We start from the raw sequence: 18105 nt of genomic DNA, 5'->3' as shown, positions 1-18105 counted from the left end.
CACTTCACACGTTTACAGCTTTTTGTCATTCTGGACCCAGACTGTTGACAACGTGACAGACGGAGGTGAGAGACGTGATTGCGTTCTCATCAACCCCCTTTGACATGCATTATTGGATTATTAGAAGACATGGTGCATTGGCTCGCAGTAAACATGCAAGCGGACATCTGGCACCTTAATAAAACCGAAAGAATCCAACTGGTAGCAAACCATCTGTAACAATAGAGGGTCACACTAAACATTCATGCGGTTCACACTCTCCCACTGACACTAATAGATGAGCGTTTGCATACAAAGACCAGCACTCAAATCAGATCTAGATCATATTTGTATAAGTAGCATGACGTATGAACAACAGTACAGTTACTCAGAAACCAGAAGTCATAACAAGTTACACCGTGATCTGCCCTTTTCACAGAAAATGACATATTTACAGCCAATGCAATCACTATCCTCGATGATGAAATAACGTTATCTAAGAGATTACTCATACTCTATTCAGCCGACTGCCTTTATAGACTGACTGAATGGACGCACACATCAGCCTTCGTCGAGGAAGTGAATTATCAGCGTTTTAATGTTGTAATCGATCTATAAATACGAACGTAAGCTGTCAGTGCAGCAAACTTGAGAACCCGCTGAACACCGGCTGGCAAACCATGCGTATCAGGTGTGTCGGTACACGTTTTGTGTGACATGTATGTGTCCAATTTTGCACCACGTAAAAACAAGTGACTAATCGTTCCGTTTATAGGTAACGTCAACGACAGCGGAGGGAATTGAATCTGGAGCGCAACACGATCACAACAAAGTGCACGGTGTACCCCTAATGAAATAAAGATGGCAATCGACTGAAAACAACATGATTTAAACGTCTCATCTGAAACCAAAACGATCATTCATTCAAACGACTTTAATACATGTGTATAACCAAACAAAGCTCGCCTCGTATCGCCACGAGCCTGCTCCGGTCGTCGTCTAGCGCCTGCACGCGAAACTTGCCTCTTTAAAATCGTATTCTTGCTTTCACGTTGCATATACAAAAAGATCCAAACAAAGTGACGTTGCGTCAGTTTTATTAAGTTTTCGAAGAAAAGAATGGACGGCAAAGCACATACGTTCATCGTGTCCCTTTAACGGACTGCGAAAATCTCCTCAGCCGGCCGACAGACAGACGAGCCATTTAACAACTTACCGAAGCGCCGAGGGAATCCTCTGTCGTACGCTAATTCCCGCTCATTTCTGGCCGATTGTACGATCAGCAGGTGTGCATTGACATCTACACTCCACCGCACGGCGGTCTGTTTCAATCGAACCGGAGAAATGTCACGATTACCGAAAGGGGTTTTGAGGGAAAAGCCTTCTTAGGACAACTGATCACATCTTTCCATAGCAGCACCACCTGACAACGGAAATGACGCACATGCCGTGAGTGGCAGAGCGGCTCGGCCAATAGAAAACGCGCGTGTGGCTACCCGCCCCCTTTACGCACATTCTTGAGACTGCCATTCTTCGAGCTTGATGCGAGACGCAAAACGTCCACGCGTGTGAATGAGCTGAAGTCAGATATTTGAGTTGTGTGAAAGACAGATTTTATAATGCGAAATATTAAAGAGCGTTATAATCGTTACCATGGAAACCAATCGACTTTGGTTGAAGCAAATGAAAAACCATGCATTAAGATTCTAGCTAGAAAACAATATAAGTGTAGAAAAATGTATTGACAGTACACAAAGTTAACAAGCAAGAATAATACCAACATAAATAATATCATGTGAGCGCAGCAAATGTCCCGTAGCTAATTCTTGCACACATCACAAGACCCTCAAGAGACATGTATCCAATTTTAGATCCCCCCAAACTAAACAATTCACCCACGCATGCAAGTTTCAATTCAGTGGGCTGGTGTGAGGCAGCATGTCAAACAGAGAATATTTTAAAGGGCATCAACTGAGTTCAGACTGCGCTGTCTTCCTGCCTTGACTCAGCATGGCCTTTGCCTTAAACCACATGAAACACTTTATAAGCCTGTGGCCAAACATTGGCCAACCCACGGTGTGTGGGGTGGAAACTGTGAATCATACTTTACTAGTGCCCATGCCTGATAAAGATGTTGAGAAGCAATGAAATAAATAACTATTATATCACTTCTGTACAGCAGTGATTGTCTGTCTGAATGCATGCTCCTATTCGTTGCTTGCTTTTGTCACTTATTGTAATAACTTAAATAACAATACAAGTAACCATGATATTTGAAGGTTTTGCGTTTTCATTGAATGATGATAAAACTACTCGCACGTAAAACATGCTATTGCATGTTTTTCTTGGTAATTTGTGGCATTAATAAAACGCTATAAATAAAGTACCTTATATTTTTATTTAGAAATATAGTTAAGAAGCATACATGTCCTAAATCTGATTAGGGACAAAAAGAAGATTCACATGCTTCTTATGCTCAACATTTCAGTTAATCATGACATCAGAATATGTTCAAATGATTCATTTAAAAAAAAATGTGTTTCATTGTTTGCTCCACATTCATCTCTTTGGACAGAATAAAGCAAGATATGTTTATCATGCTAAAATGTCACAACGTCAAAATATTTTGTGCTGTGTTGTTTAAAAATAGCAAAAGCAATGAAAATCAGAAGCTCTTTCCCATGGAGGAACAAATGTGACAACGATTCAATCATAACTGTGTGGGTGAGAGAGCCATCTCCCACGACTATTCAAATTAACACAGCCGTTTTCAGTATTGCTTGTCTGCTAGAGCCAAAACAGATCAAGTGTTTGAACAGCGTGTACCAGTGAAAAACTCTTTACATTTACAACTTCCCATTCTCTTGACATAAAAACATGAATATGAAATATATTTTGCAGAGTTTTATGAAATACTGCATGAATATACCACTATCAGAGAAACATGTTGCCAGACAGATACACTTATCCATTATAGTGATTTTAGATAATTATGGGTGTTTCTTGGGGGGGATAAGAAGATCTGTCCAGTTTATGTGAACAAGTTAGTGTTATTCTATTGTGCCATCTAGTGTTGAGGAAATATCATCATGTTAAGCTTAACCAAGCTATAAACTACATTTGCTTTTCGCATTTTTTACTTACTTTCACATAATTTTTCTTTCAGCGCAAAATGGTTTTTTACTCACATGTGAAAAAAAAGGAAAAAGGACACACTGACCATCATTATTTGCAAAAGGACATACTTTATTTTTTAAACCTAACCTTTCAAAATACTGATACCGTAAACAAACACAAATGAACTTTCATGTACGGTGCGTTTAAGTGATACTCCACACGAAAATGCAAATTCTGTCATCATTGACTCCCCCTCAAGTTGTTCCAAAGCAGTGTACATTTCTTTGTTCTGTTGAACACCGAGAAAGATATTTAGAAGAATGATAGCAAGTGAGATTTCTGAGGTAGTCAAAAAGTGGTAGTCACAGGTGCCCCTGAACTGTTTGTTTTCTTATTTCTTCAAAATATATTCTTTTGTGTTTAACAGAACAAAACACTATACAATAATTGTTTCTACTACGGTTGTCAATGTTGCCACAGAAATCTCAGCTGCTAACATTCTTCCAAATATCTTTCTTTGTGTTCAACAGAACAAAGAGATGTATACAGGTATGGAACAACTGGAGGGTGAGTAATTCATGACAGAAATTTCATTTATGGGTGGACTTACCCTTTAACTTCAATAAATGAGCTCTAATAAGCTTGTGAAAAATATAAACATTTCATTCCCCACACTGCTTTGCTTATTTATATTTCATGGAAGGTTACCTTAAAGTACATTTCACATATATTTTCGCTTTATATAATGCAAAAACGGCACATTCTAAGACAACAATGTTTGTTCTCAATTGTGACATTGAAATTCCTGACTTGGTTGGATTTGCCTCCATATAAATAATGACAAAACAAGCACAGATCAGTTGTCCTGGGGATTCCTGTAAACCAGTATTGGGATCTGTGCTAAAATGTTACTGCAAGTGCACTTCGGTTTCCTCTGTTACCCTGTCTCAAGCAGTGCTTGTTGTATGGATACACCACATATGTAATAGCATCCATCCACCTTTCGGTTGCACATTCAACGACAGCTTTAATTGAAATTCCATTTGAGCGAATTGAGACAATCCAGCAAAAGGCGTTTCATTCTGTCTTTTGATATAAATGTCACAGGAGTGTCTGTGGCATCAAAACTTTGCAGAGGTCCTCACTTTGCCGGCAGACCTCGGTGATGTGAATTACAGGATGACGTGCTGCCTCAGTAGGTACAAACGAACTCCACAAACTGACTATGGAAAAGTGACTACGGTTCCCACGGCAAGATGCATATTAAATCTCAACACCTGCTTTTTGCGTTTCTTTCATTGTAGCAGGTGAAGAAAATTTGCATGAAATTCACAAAGAGAATCTCCTTGAGCTGTCTTTCTAAATTAAACAAGGTTGTCACCGCAGCTTCAGGCAAAAGAGCTCTTCCAGGAGCGAGACAGCGCACATAGCAGGACCTGATCCTTCTTAACCACTCAATCACTTTCTTCAGCTAACAGAACCATTTAAGTTACAGACCGTCCATCATGGCCAGAAGGTCGTCACCTTTGCTGCTGGAACTAGGGGTGGTCTCGCCTGCCTCCACAAACTCCCCCATGATTTTGGCCAGCTCAGCATTGGTCTGTTTGTCCTAAACAACAAGGAGAGTGACCTGGTGAGAGGTGTTTTGTTACTCCCGTATCCCTCTTGTTAGCTCAGCAAGTTTAAAGTTAACCCAAACCTTTTAATCTCTAGCTTGTCAAGAACCAATTAGGTAAGCTGAGAGCTTTGTGGTATGGGTGGATCATGGGTAATCAGGCATAACAATATATTTTTTTAGGCCTAGGATCTAGCTTTGACTGTGGACACTGCAAAAAATGTCATTCTTACTAAGCATTTTTGTATAGTTTTAAAGTACAAAATATCTTAACATTTTTAAATCAAGATACATTTTCTTGACCAGAAAAGTGATCTAAGAAACTTAGTCTTGTTTTATGAAATAAAATATAAAAATTACAAAAAACTATGTTCAAAACAAGCAAAGAAATCTGCCAATGGGGTGAGAAAAACAAAATTGAACTAAATTCTAGTTTATTTCCTCACCCCATTGGCAGATTTATTTTTTTATTGTTTTAAACATAATTTCCCTAATGCTTATATTTTCTTTTATAAAACAAGACTAAATATATTATGTAATTTATCTTGTCAAGAAAATGTATCTTGATTTAAGAAGTAATACTTTTACTAGAAAAGTAAGAATGTCAATTTTTGCAGTGTATAAACAACCGGTGTATATTAATGTACGTGCAAACAAACCTTTGTTGCTTGAATAGTAAGAACCTCATAGGACAGATCATCTGGTCTTGATATAAAAGCTTCCCTGTGGAAAAAATCTACGTTTATTTGTATGAAACTGAATGTCATCCATAAAATTAATATCAACCATTTCATGAAAATGCATTTTATCACGAATATCATCCATTTCATGAAAATATATTTTTAATTATTTTAAGCTTCAGAAAATGTAAGAACATGCCAAGGTCACATTATACCTTAAAACCCACAGAAATTATAAAAATGATATTATTTTATGATATAATATTCATATTTCAAAGTATAATGGTAATACCTGTTGTCTGCCTTTAATTTATACTATAAAAAATCCAAGCATTAAACTGGAAAATTCACATCATAAGTATGGTATAATTTCTGATCATTTTTTGTCTTTTGATTTTGAGGTAAAAAGTAAATCTACATGTTTTTCTGAGAATTATCTATGAACCTGTTTGTGATAGATTTTTAAAAAAGTACCAAACTATAAAACTCACTCTTCCTCCTCATCAGTGGCGAAAAGATTCACCCTGAAACCAGAGTCGATATTTGTTGGTTTTTGCACCTCCAGACCTCCCATGAGTCTGGCAAGCATGTTTAGTTCTTCTTTAGCCAGGGGATTCGGAGTCGTGTTGACCTTCAGTAGTGTATATGGAGTACACAGTTAGCAATGAATGTATTATATTTGACTGTTTTTATAAATAGCAGGCCAATAATCTGCGTCAATTCAGTCATTTTAAAACAACATAAAAAAACGTATAATAAAAAGAATCGAAGAATAAACCAACCTTGGTGTGTTGTGAGGAGTTTTTGGAGGTTCCAGACATATGTGTTTCAACAGGACGACTCACACTGTACCTGAAGAAACAAACAGGGCAATTACAGAGCTAACGCTCCAGTGAAAGACTAAATGTCTCAGGTTTACAGCTAAATTATTCACAAATCAGTTAGGGATAAAACACGTGAAAAATAACACCAAGAGTTGGTGTGTTCGACGATTTAGATAAGTGGAAAGTAAAATTAAAATCACAATATCCATGCTTAAAGTGTGATGTGGTTGACGCTCACATGTTCGTGCCCAGTTTGAGGACCCGATCACCATACATTTCAAAAGAACCTTCACGAAGAGAAGCGTTGTAATTGCCACCGCCCTGGAACTGCAACCTTTTTACCTCCTCACCAACACAACTAAACATCCTATAAAATAAACATTTTATAAACAGATAAATTGGGATGCAACAGAAATGGAAAATTCTATACCAAGAAAAGCTTTGGTGTCAAAGTCTGATTCTTATGCTATTATCTATAAAACTTTACTGCCAGATTCAGTTCAAGCACTATGAGTGATGAAAGAGCTTCATTCATTTTTGTTTTTAATGTTAACTCAAATACCTCGGCCGCTTGATTTCCACACTTTTTTGATGCAGTGACTTTTTTTAAATGGTAGCAGAAACCTCCATAGCCAACCTGATGAGTCCTGGGGTCTGTGTCCCATATGGAACGGGTCCTGATGTGGGCAGAACAAATCGACCATTGGAGTTCTGTACCTTGTCTTTCAGGAAAATTGATACCTAAAAACGAGAAAATATGTAGATCTCATTCACAACACTTTCCCAACAGTTTATGATTGCTTACACATTAATATTGTTGCCTCTTTAACCGAGCATTCTGTATTATGTATTATGTACATATAGCAAAACTTACTCTTATGTGCATATCTTGAAAGAAGATGAGGAGGGTTTGTCTAATCAGCTGAAACTCTCCACCAGATAAAGCGGTATATATCTACAAGTTACAAGACAATAAAGACTTCTCAGAGTGTAGATTAAATTTAATGAACAATTATAGACAATTGACCAACAATTAATTGGTTCAATGAAAATAATTGGCTGAAAACTTGTAGGCACGTTACCTCTATAAGCTGTTTATTAGTCTCATCCACTTGGCTGAGGATGCTGGGAGTGTCCTTCACAAAGTCCCTGATGGCATCCATGTGGTTGAAGGACACGAGGAGGATGTCTTTGGGGCGAGGACACAACAAAACCTGATACTTGAAGGCCATGGTCATCAGGTCATAAAGCTGTGCAGAAAAAAAGCAAAACACGCAATGATATTTATTACACTGTATGTGACATTACACACCAGAGGGAGCCAATCGGCAAAATCAACAGAGCAAGATAAATGTTGGAACGTTCTAATGCAAATATCTTCTGTGAGTTTTAAAACCCATAAAACCGTTCAAGGAATTCCAATCCAATTTCTCTTGGAATAAAAAAACGGCAAAGTATTCTTGACTGTGAACTTACTTTGTCCATACTGGCCTGGTTGAGTCTCATGATTGAGGCGTGAGCCAGTCGATCAAACACGGTTCTTAGGGCCTTCTTGGAGTACAGCTCTTGTGGCTTGAACAGCTCTTCCAGAAAGTTCTTGTTGAACATGGTGGTGATGATATCATTCATAACTAACACAAAACACAATATACGAAACAGTCATCGTGACACATAACGATACATTTTTATGAAACACTAGAGCATAAACCGAGCAAGCGGAAAATAAACACAAAATTCAAGCTTTATTGTCTTGCCAAATGTTTTCACAGGTCAGCAGGCTAAGACTGTCATCACAGGTTGGCTGTGGACTGCACAACACATGGAGAAATTCATTGAGACCTCAGTTCTGAACAAAAGCTTCAAAGTGATAGTTCACACAAAAGGAAATTCTGTTACCATTTACTCACCATCACGTTGTTCCAAACCTGTATGCAGTTCTTTGTTCTGTTGAGGACGATATTTGGCAGAACACTAGCAATTTTCAGTTCTGGGAGATCATTGACTACCATAGTAGAAAATAATTATGTTTATCTTATTTTGAGGAATTTAGGAGAGAAAATAGTTAGGGGGCACCTTTAACTATACATGTCATTTTTTCCTACAATGGTAGTCAATGACATACCAGGACATTCTTTTAAATATCTTTCTTTGTGTTTATACAGGTTTGAGGTGAATGTTTATTTTTGGCTGAACTATCCCTTTAGGAGGCTCCACTTTAGAGGGAATAACATTCCTATTACACCTTCAAAATGTGCAATTTCACAATTTCACAGTGCAGAAACCCTCTCCCTCTACACAGCAGTTGGCTATGCTTGCATGCTACTTTTTCTACAACCAGCAGCAAAGCAAACAGAATATTAACTATACCTCTTCTTATGTCCTCCTCTAGCCAATCTGCTACAGTTGCTATAAAGATTGCAAATCACAAGGACACACTGAAAATGTTCTCTATAGGAAGAAACTATATTCATTACGGTTGTTGTTTGCAAGGGAACAATAGATATTAGGTATTTGCAATCCCCTGGGATCAAACCCACAACCTAACGCAATGCTCTTACCACTGAGCTACAGGAAAGCTTTACAGACATTACTGTATACAGTTTCTGGAACAGCTTGAGTTAATGAAGACAGAACTGTTCCTTTAAGCCGTCACAATTTAATCACTCATCTGTAAAGAAAATGCATTAAAGGAATATCTCATCGTTTAATGAGATATCTTTAAAAATTCTGTCATTTGAGTGTTTTGCAGAAGATTGTCAGTTGTATGTTTATTGCGAATAAAGTTCACACCTTCTGTCGCACAATGTCATGGTATCGAGCGTTTCCTTAGCCTTATTTTTGTCACATGCAGCCCACTATCATGGTTCCCCGTCTTTATATCATGTTTTGGTCTCTTTAGATCTGCATTCCAAATATTTTGTTAATTCATACTAAACCACATGATCTCCATTCACACACACAGGCTAACTTGCTAATTTTGTCTGCATGAATAGCGTGAAACAACTGTTCAGTGAAAGATGACACAGCGTGCATTAAACGACCAGCGATGTTTTCCTTATATATTATAATGTGGGCATCAAGATGAGCAGATGTGCTTTTATCACCCCCTGGCATGATGGTGCTCTCTACCTTTCTTGGCTTTATCTGCTGGGATATTCTGAGCCCGTAAACGCTGATCCAGGATGTACAGCATCTCTCCACCCAGATTAATGAAGAGCAGAGGTAGAGTTCTCGTCGACATTTTTTATGGATTTAGATGTAATTCAGCTACTACCGATAATGGTACGATATTGTAAGTAAGAAAGACGCGATATCTGCGTCTACAATAACGTAAGGTAAAGAGACAGCAAAATAAACAAGCGTCTGTAAACCGTCTATCGGTTGCCAGGTCACCGGCAACAAGCGCCAATCAGAGACGCTAATACTGCGGGGTTTGTATGACGTAAGCGTCCAACGTATAAAATCAACGACAGATCAAACGGAAACAGCTTAATTTTTATATATATTTTTATATTTTATATGAACAGCTTTTAAGCAATTGTTTTGTCTTTGCAAAAGAGATACATAAATACAACTGAATAAAACGAAACTAATTCAAGTAAAAATGTTTATTTTTATAATTTGTTTTTGTAGGAAAACACAGTATTTAGGCCTCTCCGTTCCTGATACGAATTTCTCTGGCCATTCGGCACGTTTCAAACAATCCACAGCAACAGGTCATCAATGCATCGTTGCATATTGTGCCCTGCATAAGAAAAAAGCATTTATTATAAAAACAAGTGGTAAAATGAATACCCCCTGCTGTAAAAAAGACTATTAACCATCACAGAAATTATTATAGAGGAATATAGTGGGTCTCTATATCGGTAATGCGTTGGCTTCTATTGGTGGGACCTTATGTGGCATATGGGAACCAGAACACTATTGGATGTCCAAAACACAAATATATTTTCAATGGAATTAATGGTGTACAGCTGATGATTGATAACGCTATTATTTTTCAGCAGAGGGAGTATTAACAAATCACTTATTATTTTAATTTTTAGTTATTTACTTGTATTCCATAGGTCAGTCGCATATGTGTCCGCATGGCAGCCATTCCTCCAGGTACGCATGCAAGGCATACGTTCTCTCCATACTTTTTTGTTGTGTAACAGCTAAGAGCTATTGGACAAATACAGCCCAGGCCACCTAGACGAGAACGGAAGGAAATAGAAAATTGGTTACAGATCAAACATGCTATAAACTCGACCTCAAACATTTTAAAACACTCATGGTTTGTTCATTGACAAAACCTATGACTACACCAATAAATGTTAAACTACAATTGGAAAAAAGAGCAATGCAATAGTATCAAAGTTTGAGTTTTATGTAGAATTTGAATTGCTGGTTGAGTGCTGTCAGAACTTACAGACAAGTATGTCATTAAAGCAAGAACACAGTCCAGTGCTCCATTCTCCTGTCTGCACATTTGTGCCGTAAGAACCAGCACCAGGTTGAGTGATGACTGGGTTTGACATGTCAATCAAATAGAACAGCCCAGGAAAAGCAGAGAAAACGGCTTTCCTCCTAAAGTAGAAAAGTGCTTAAATATTTATACTTAATAAAAATATACAGAGGTCATAAGACATTTATACGCTGGTCTGATGGAATTACCAAACAAAATACCTATTTTCTATTTTTATAACCGTTTTAGAAACAACCGTTATATCACAGTGCTTTGTTTTCTGTTTTTAGGTGGGTTATGTTCAGGTGGTTTTCACACAACAAATTACCGTAACATTCTTCATTATCTCTTAGATACAAATACTTTTTTAAAGAATTGTTTTGGATCTAAAAATACATTTTAAACTTTTTACAAACAAGTAAAATACATACTATATATATATATATATATATGACCGATATGAAATCAAATGTAGTCTACAATAGAAAGAAAACAACTGCAAACGCACCTCGTGTTCTCCTGATCTTCTTGATCTGAGGCTTGCTGCTGAAAAGGAAGTTGTGACACACCGACGCATTTGCCACTATCGGCTGCAATGTTTCCGATTCATATAAGCTTCTCACAAAACACGTCACCAAGATGTTGTAAAGGAAATGTGACCAACCAAGAATTCTGAAAAATCAATGAATAATCTCACAAAAAGCAGATACGTTGACCCCCGGATCATTCACCGGATTGTGATGCATTTCAAATAAGACAGCAGTTCAAGGAACTTGAGCAGACAAAACGTTCACTCTAGCCACACAACCACAATATGTGCAAATGACACAGGTCTTCATTTGCTGCCGAACCAAAACTACTGAGTATGTGAAACTACTGATCAAATGTTTTATAAAATTGTTTCTAGGAAGTGATATATTTAGTAGTAATAACCAACTCAAAGTCTTTTAGTTTGATGCAGCTATTTTCTTTAAACAAAATATGTTATGATAGTCTGACCAGGATGAGCAAAAAATGACAACACTGAAAAACACTACAGAGAAATATTATTCATTTTTTCACATTTATTTTTCATCTGTAACACACATATGAATCAAAAGGGAACATCTGGATGACAATGGGATGTGTTCGATTGCCATACAGATATACAAGCATCTCCTCACACTATCAATAACATAGTTTTCTTTCTTGGCTGTATGAACTTGTTTACACTGAAGTTTCTTTTGGTTTTGAGGACTCTGTGGAGGATGTTGTCTCTTCTCTTTGAGCTACAGCTGCTCTCTCTTTTGCTTGCTGCTCAGCTTTTTGTTTCTGTACTTCCTTAAAGACCTGATAGAAAAACACATGAACATCATGAGACACAAACAACAAACCCTGAGGGATTTATTCAAATTATGCAACGCATTTTAATGCCACATGGTTTATCACAAGACATACTTTATGGATTTCTTCAAGATAAAAAAAATTCTTTAAAAGGGAAACATCACTATAATGCAAAGATGCTCAGTTTTTTATGCTCAAGGAAAAGTTCACCTTCAAAATGAAAATTCGGAAATTATATATACACCGTCTTGTCATTTCAAACCCCTGTGACTTTTTTTTACTTCTGCAGAACACAAAAGAAGATATTTTGATAAATGTTGGTAACAGAAAAGTGTTGGTCACCATTGACTTGCATTGGTTTGGTGTCAATGCATGCAAAATAAGTCAATGGGGACCAATTGTTACCAACATTTTTTCTCAAATATCACAAAAAGGATAAAAGGGACCATATGGCTAGAATATGTGTTTTTCTGTGTCTTTGGTGTGTTATAAGTTGCCCGTGCATGTATTAGACACGTAAAATTGCAAAAATTAAAGTGTGGGATCAAAAGATGCATTCTATCTAAAAGCGAATGCTCACCCAGACCTGCCTGCAACACCTCATGTAACTACACCCCCACAAATCTGTCAGTTCGTGGTATAATTTGAGTAAGGTGGGCGTACCTGTCAGTATATTTGCTTTGGAACCTGATGTTCCAAATATGGCAAGAGGCGTTACATTTCAGTCACACGCTTGCTAATAAAAAATATTTGATTTGCAACTTTTTACCGAATTCAGACCTTCTGCGAGGAAAAGCCGTTTAGTTTTTAAAGTAAGAAACGATGTTCAAACGTCTCGAACAGGCAAATTGGTTTAATAATTTGTAAATATAATGTCATATATGTTATTAAAAGACTTCATTAATAATTCATTTTTGTGTAATATTAAACTGCCCCTCTCAAAATAATTTGCAGCATCCGGGTTACAGGGTGTTATTAGTTTTGAGCGGTTGTTATTTGAAAATAACAACCCTTGGAATGTCGCGCCTGGCCAATCAGAATCAAGCATTCAAATGAACCGTGTAATAATTACTTTTAATTTATAGTTATAAAAAGAAATAATATGCTAGTGGGATAGAAAACATACATTCGGAATAAGGTGCTTGCTGTGAGTGTTACCTTAATGCAAAAGGCCTTTTTGGCCAGCCAGCGTCGGGTGACCCGTCGGTAGTATTCAGGGGGGAACGTGTATGTGATATCTAGTTCTTTACACACTTTCTCAAACGCATCATAGCGGGTCCTTCTCAGAAACTTGAGCTTTTTCTTCCGGCTGTCAATGCTCATAAGCATCCATCTTTTGTTAGCTTTATCCTGATGGAATATAAAAAATGGGGGTTAAAAGTAATTTTGACAACAGTTTACTTGAAGAACAGAACTACTTGTGTGCACAGCAGTGTTATTTTTCATAAACTAAAACTAAGATAAAAACGATTGAAAAAAACGTTTATTTCGTAAACTATAATAAAATAATGTAAATAAATAAACAACTAAAATGAAACGAAACTAACAGCAGTTGTTTAAAAACTAACTAAAATAAAATAACACAATTTCTCAAATAAATAATAATCTTCATAAATAATGAGATTATTTCCCATTGTGGCTAATTGTGTCTTGACTGTTGCAGCAGCTGTTCTATACTATAGATGACGCGTTACGCTCATTTGCGTGAAGAAGAAGAAGACAGTAGGATGCCTGCCTAGTCGAAAAGTTTGCAGTTTGGGACTATTTCGAGGTTTTGTTTAAATCTGTAAAAAGCAAATGTATTGTCTTGGTGCAAGATAGGATTTGTGAGATTGAAATAAGGGGGGGATCCGACAAACCCGAATGTACATTTGCAATCAAATCACCGCGTGGAGTACTAAAACTTCATGATAAAAGATTCGGAAAGGAGGAGTAATAAAAATGATGCGGTTAAAGACATTGCTAGCAGCTCGCAGTCCCGGTGTGAGAAGCAGCAGACTCTGTCATCGTGCTTTTACAGATCCGAGGTTGGCCAACAACAAATATCAAAAACGAAATCAAAACGAAAATTCAAGAATAACACTAACTAAACCTAAACTGAAATGTGTAGCAAATTTGAAAACGATATTAAAATAAAAACTTATTTTAAAATGCAGAACTAAAATAACCCTGCAGCACAGATACTTCAGTATTCAGTTCATCAGTTCATGGCCCGTATGCCTTCTGCATCAAATGGGGAGCAAATGTTCTGACACCTTTAATGAAGGCAGGAAAAACAAAGGCAGTGTTTACCTTGGGGTGTTTGTGTAAGTGCTCCTGGAAGTTGCGAATTCGTGCTGTCAAAATCGCCACTGTAAAGCAACAAAGGATGTTCCCCATTATTGAGTCATTATCTGAGATTCCTGAGTGGTTAGAGCACAGACTTTCTCAAGCCTTCAAAAAAAGGAACTTACCCTTAACTTCTGTTGAGGTGCGGTCTTTCTCATCTCTCTGGACCTTTGTAATAAGCTCTTCCTCTTTCATTCGCAGTTTTTCACTCTTAAGACACATGTGACACATAAATGTAACATTTCAAACTACTGCACAACCATCAGTTCTTAAATCACCAGTGATTAAGAGAAAAGCAACTATTACGGATGGACAGACGGACTGACAGAAAAAATAAGTGACTGTATGACAATACTAAAGGGAGCAATTCAAACCCGTACATGATTTGCAAACTCCAGGGTGAGCAGTTTCTTCACCACATCGTCAACCCTGCAAAAGATGATGTAATACTGTGAGTGTTTTGCATGAGCGTTAAAGGGGAGTTTGAAGAAATCATTTACATCCTAAAACTTGAAATAACCGAGAATGTCTCACAATGATCTGAGTTGTGCAAGGACATGGTAAGGTTAATGCGAAAACGGGGGACAACAACGTACGTATGTGCAAGCGGGACGGATGCGTATTCAAGCTTTAGCATAGATGGAGGCAGGTCCTGGAGCTGACTTGGGAATTCTGCAAAGAAATTGTGGGAAAAAAAAAGAAATTTAAAATTTTCATTCAGAAACTGTCAGCAACTTACTTTCCACATCAAACTCACTAAACCTTACAATCTGCACAAGGGCATAACGCTGTAGTGCTGCCTGACTGACACAAGAGATTGCATGGCCATGTGCTTGACTGTTTGCAATTGGTACAGGTGATATAGCCAAAGAGATTCATTATACAGCACTCATTTCTTACCTTGTTTCTTTCTAACTGCCCGAGCATACTGTCTCACTTGTTGGTTTGGAAAGGCTTCATCGCCTGAAATAAATATCAAAGTCAAATATATTATAATATAATAATATAAGTTACTCTGCAGCAATGAATACTGTATATATAAACATAATAAACTGTAAATTTGCATATGGAACACAACGTAACGATTTGCAATACACGAAACCATGGAACTAGACTTCCTTGTAAAACCATACAAACCATAAGATCACAGTATGGATTTTGTACGCGTTGTTGTATTCTTTAAGGTAAAAGAGTGCTTAATATAGACCCTACCACTATAGCTAATGCATTTTTCAAAATATCACTGTTGTGTTCTGGAATGTTTGAAATGACATGGGGTGAATAAATGATAAAGTAAACTATCAATTTTGGGGCGAATTTTAACTACCTTTACAACACTGCATTGTGGTTCACAACACATCACTAGTGATAAAGTTTAAACCGAGCGTTTGTAGGAAGTGATCTAGTTGACCACATCCTGCTGTCATACTGTCATGATGTCTTCTGTCCCAAAAGCAAGTCAGGTTAAATTAGAGGAGCTTGAAAAGGGTTTGTACGCCATCCACGTTCTGCTTTTTTGTGCTATTTTAGAACAACAAACAATCTCTGAGGTTCAAGCATGGGAATCAAATAAACAGCTGTACAACTGACACGTGTTCGCTTTTAATACAACCACTGCAGTGGTGTTTCCTACATCATATATTTCTAAATCCTTTCATTCATAATGTTGAAAATATTGTCAGCCAAATAATATTAGCATCCCTGAAATAAGCCAAATACAAAGCAATGCTTAAAAGACACAGTTTACATTTAACAGGGAACCAGCCAACAAAATAACTTGCAGTTACATCTGCTTATTTTTACATCAAGGCCTTTATAAATGAGTTTAAAGCACTGCTTGCAGAAGGAAATTAGTAATGTTTAAAAAAAGGGTGAACCAGTGATTTAATCATTTGAAAGAAACACTAGTAAGCGTTTTCTAGATAACTTCTTAGACATCTGTTGTTGTGCAATAACACAAGTAATTCTAAATTGATTCGTAACATACATTGGGCTACTATAAAAAAGGCACAATGTCTGCTACACAAAACATGTATGATGTTAAAGATAATTTTTTTCTTACGGAAATGTACTTAACACCCACCACTTCACCATCGATAGACCTTTACGGAACAAATAACACACAACTATTTACAACATTTGCTGTTAACACTGCGACTCCAGATAAGTAACCTAAAAGGTTGCAAGTTCAAACTGACGTGAAGTGGTTGCTTTCTAACAATTATGTTATTACAAGAAAGTTAAACACCGACAATAAATTCAGTGCTTGTGCTTTTATCCATTAATATTATTTAAAGCAGATTCTGATCATATTATTGTACTATAATAGTGGTGGGAAGATAGCAAAGAGAAATTAACACCAGGCAGCCCCCTACCACGCATGCAACAACAAATTTGGACCACAATCGTTAATTTTCTCACATTGCTAAGACATGACAAGCCACACTTAGTCATATCGCTACACGCTCACATAAATGTGACAACAATCTTTTACTCCTCGTTCTGTCACTAAATTAATCTTCTTTGTTGCAAGGCCTTACTCTGTTAAGGATTTTTCTTAACATCAAATTGTCCCTTTTTGTATTTTTAAAGCAACCTTAATTCAACGAATTATTATTTACATGATTATATGCACTGTAACTGTTAACAGCATATTTCATTTTTGCATGAAAGTTTCATATTCATTGCAATCTATGTTATAATGAAATGAAAATTCTGTCATCATTTAGACAACCTCAGATTGTTCCAAACCTATATAAATGTCTTTTTTCTGGAAGATATTTGGAGGAATGTCAGTAACTGTGCACCATTTACTAACCATAGTAAGGAAAAAATACTATGGGAGCCAAGATCTGCTCGGATACTGACATTCTTCCAAATATCTTCTTTTGTGTTTAGTAGAACGTAGAAATGTATACAGATTTGAAACAATCTGAGGGTGAGTAAATGATGACAGAATTTTCACATTTGGGTGAACTGTCCCTTTACCATCAAAGGATACATTTTGCTCTCATTCTGTAGTGAGTGAACTTTGGGAGCCCTCTAGATGTCAATGTTGGAATTACACATGTAGGCTTTTAAGACAAGACGTATAACTAAATAAATAAGATTCACACATTTTTAACAAGCTCGGTTCAACACAGGACAACCACCTGCACTTATAAGAAAATTCCACCTCAAAATTAGCTTATTTTATTTATAAAGGATGAAAGCCACAATGTACAGTCGCAAATGTTTGGGAATATATTTTCCCATTTATGCTAAAAACGATTGTTAGTCATACAGTCAGAACCTCAATATTGAACAATTCTCACCTTTATAGTTTCGTGCTAACGTCCAGTTCATATAAGAACTGCATTGAACCTGTTTAAGTACGGACGACGCAGTACTGGCCTGCTTCACGCTTGAAAACACACTCCATGTCCGCAAACACAACGATGTGGTTCGAAAAATGTTTTTTAAAACCATTCTGATTAATTATAATAATGTCCTTTTACATACGCTCTTGGGCAACACATTTACCCTTTCAGCTCACGTGCGCCGCCATATTCTATCAGACATTAGTAAACAACTTCAGAAAAACGATGCGCAAGTCTGAACAATCGAGGGACGATTGCGTTGCCGGTGTGTGAATCTTGAATTTTTCTTTATTCCTTCAAATTTGGGAAGCTTTTGGGGTTTCGGAAGCTTTTCAGACCAACTGAGGTAAATTTCCAACCAATAAAAGACGAAAGCCATTTAATGTATAAAAAAATTAAGAAAGAAATAATTTAAAGAAAAAAACATAACTTC

At 36.9% G+C, this 18105-nt stretch overlaps 3 protein-coding genes across 3 annotated transcripts; all 3 read right to left on the bottom strand.

Annotated features, from left to right (window-relative positions):
* Positions 1-3204: 3204 nt before the first annotated feature.
* On the bottom strand, positions 3205-9672 carry oscp1b (organic solute carrier partner 1b). Its single transcript, XM_056761711.1, has 10 exons — positions 9345-9672; positions 7692-7846; positions 7298-7465; positions 7090-7170; positions 6853-6956; positions 6454-6582; positions 6174-6243; positions 5883-6022; positions 5371-5434; positions 3205-4705 (listed from the first exon to the last, which is right to left on the bottom strand). Exons 1-10 carry the CDS (start codon positions 9454-9456, stop codon positions 4586-4588), a joined length of 1143 nt encoding a protein of 380 aa, XP_056617689.1. The 5' UTR covers positions 9457-9672; the 3' UTR covers positions 3205-4585.
* A 136-nt stretch (positions 9673-9808) lies between these two features.
* On the bottom strand, positions 9809-11392 carry LOC130432380 (cornifelin-like). The gene is made up of 4 exons (XM_056761713.1): positions 11171-11392; positions 10627-10784; positions 10270-10406; positions 9809-9960 (listed from the first exon to the last, which is right to left on the bottom strand). Exons 2-4 carry the CDS (start codon positions 10733-10735, stop codon positions 9862-9864), a joined length of 345 nt encoding a protein of 114 aa, XP_056617691.1. The 5' UTR covers positions 10736-10784; positions 11171-11392; the 3' UTR covers positions 9809-9861.
* Positions 11393-11706: 314 nt separating this feature from the next.
* Positions 11707-17906, bottom strand: mrps15 (mitochondrial ribosomal protein S15). The gene is made up of 8 exons (XM_056761712.1): positions 17628-17906; positions 15214-15276; positions 14910-14985; positions 14694-14742; positions 14439-14523; positions 14278-14336; positions 13144-13335; positions 11707-11991 (listed from the first exon to the last, which is right to left on the bottom strand). The coding sequence occupies exons 1-8, from the start codon at positions 17779-17781 to the stop codon at positions 11869-11871; spliced, it is 801 nt and encodes a 266-aa protein (XP_056617690.1). The 5' UTR covers positions 17782-17906; the 3' UTR covers positions 11707-11868.
* Between the last annotated feature and the right edge of the window lie 199 nt (positions 17907-18105).

The sequence above is a fragment of the Triplophysa dalaica genome, chromosome 12, assembly GCF_015846415.1.
Source record: "Triplophysa dalaica isolate WHDGS20190420 chromosome 12, ASM1584641v1, whole genome shotgun sequence".
In the NCBI taxonomy this organism is placed as follows: Eukaryota; Metazoa; Chordata; class Actinopteri; order Cypriniformes; family Nemacheilidae; genus Triplophysa; species Triplophysa dalaica.
The sequence above is the reverse complement of the archived record's forward strand: the minus strand, read 5'-3'. Positions and strand labels throughout refer to the sequence as shown.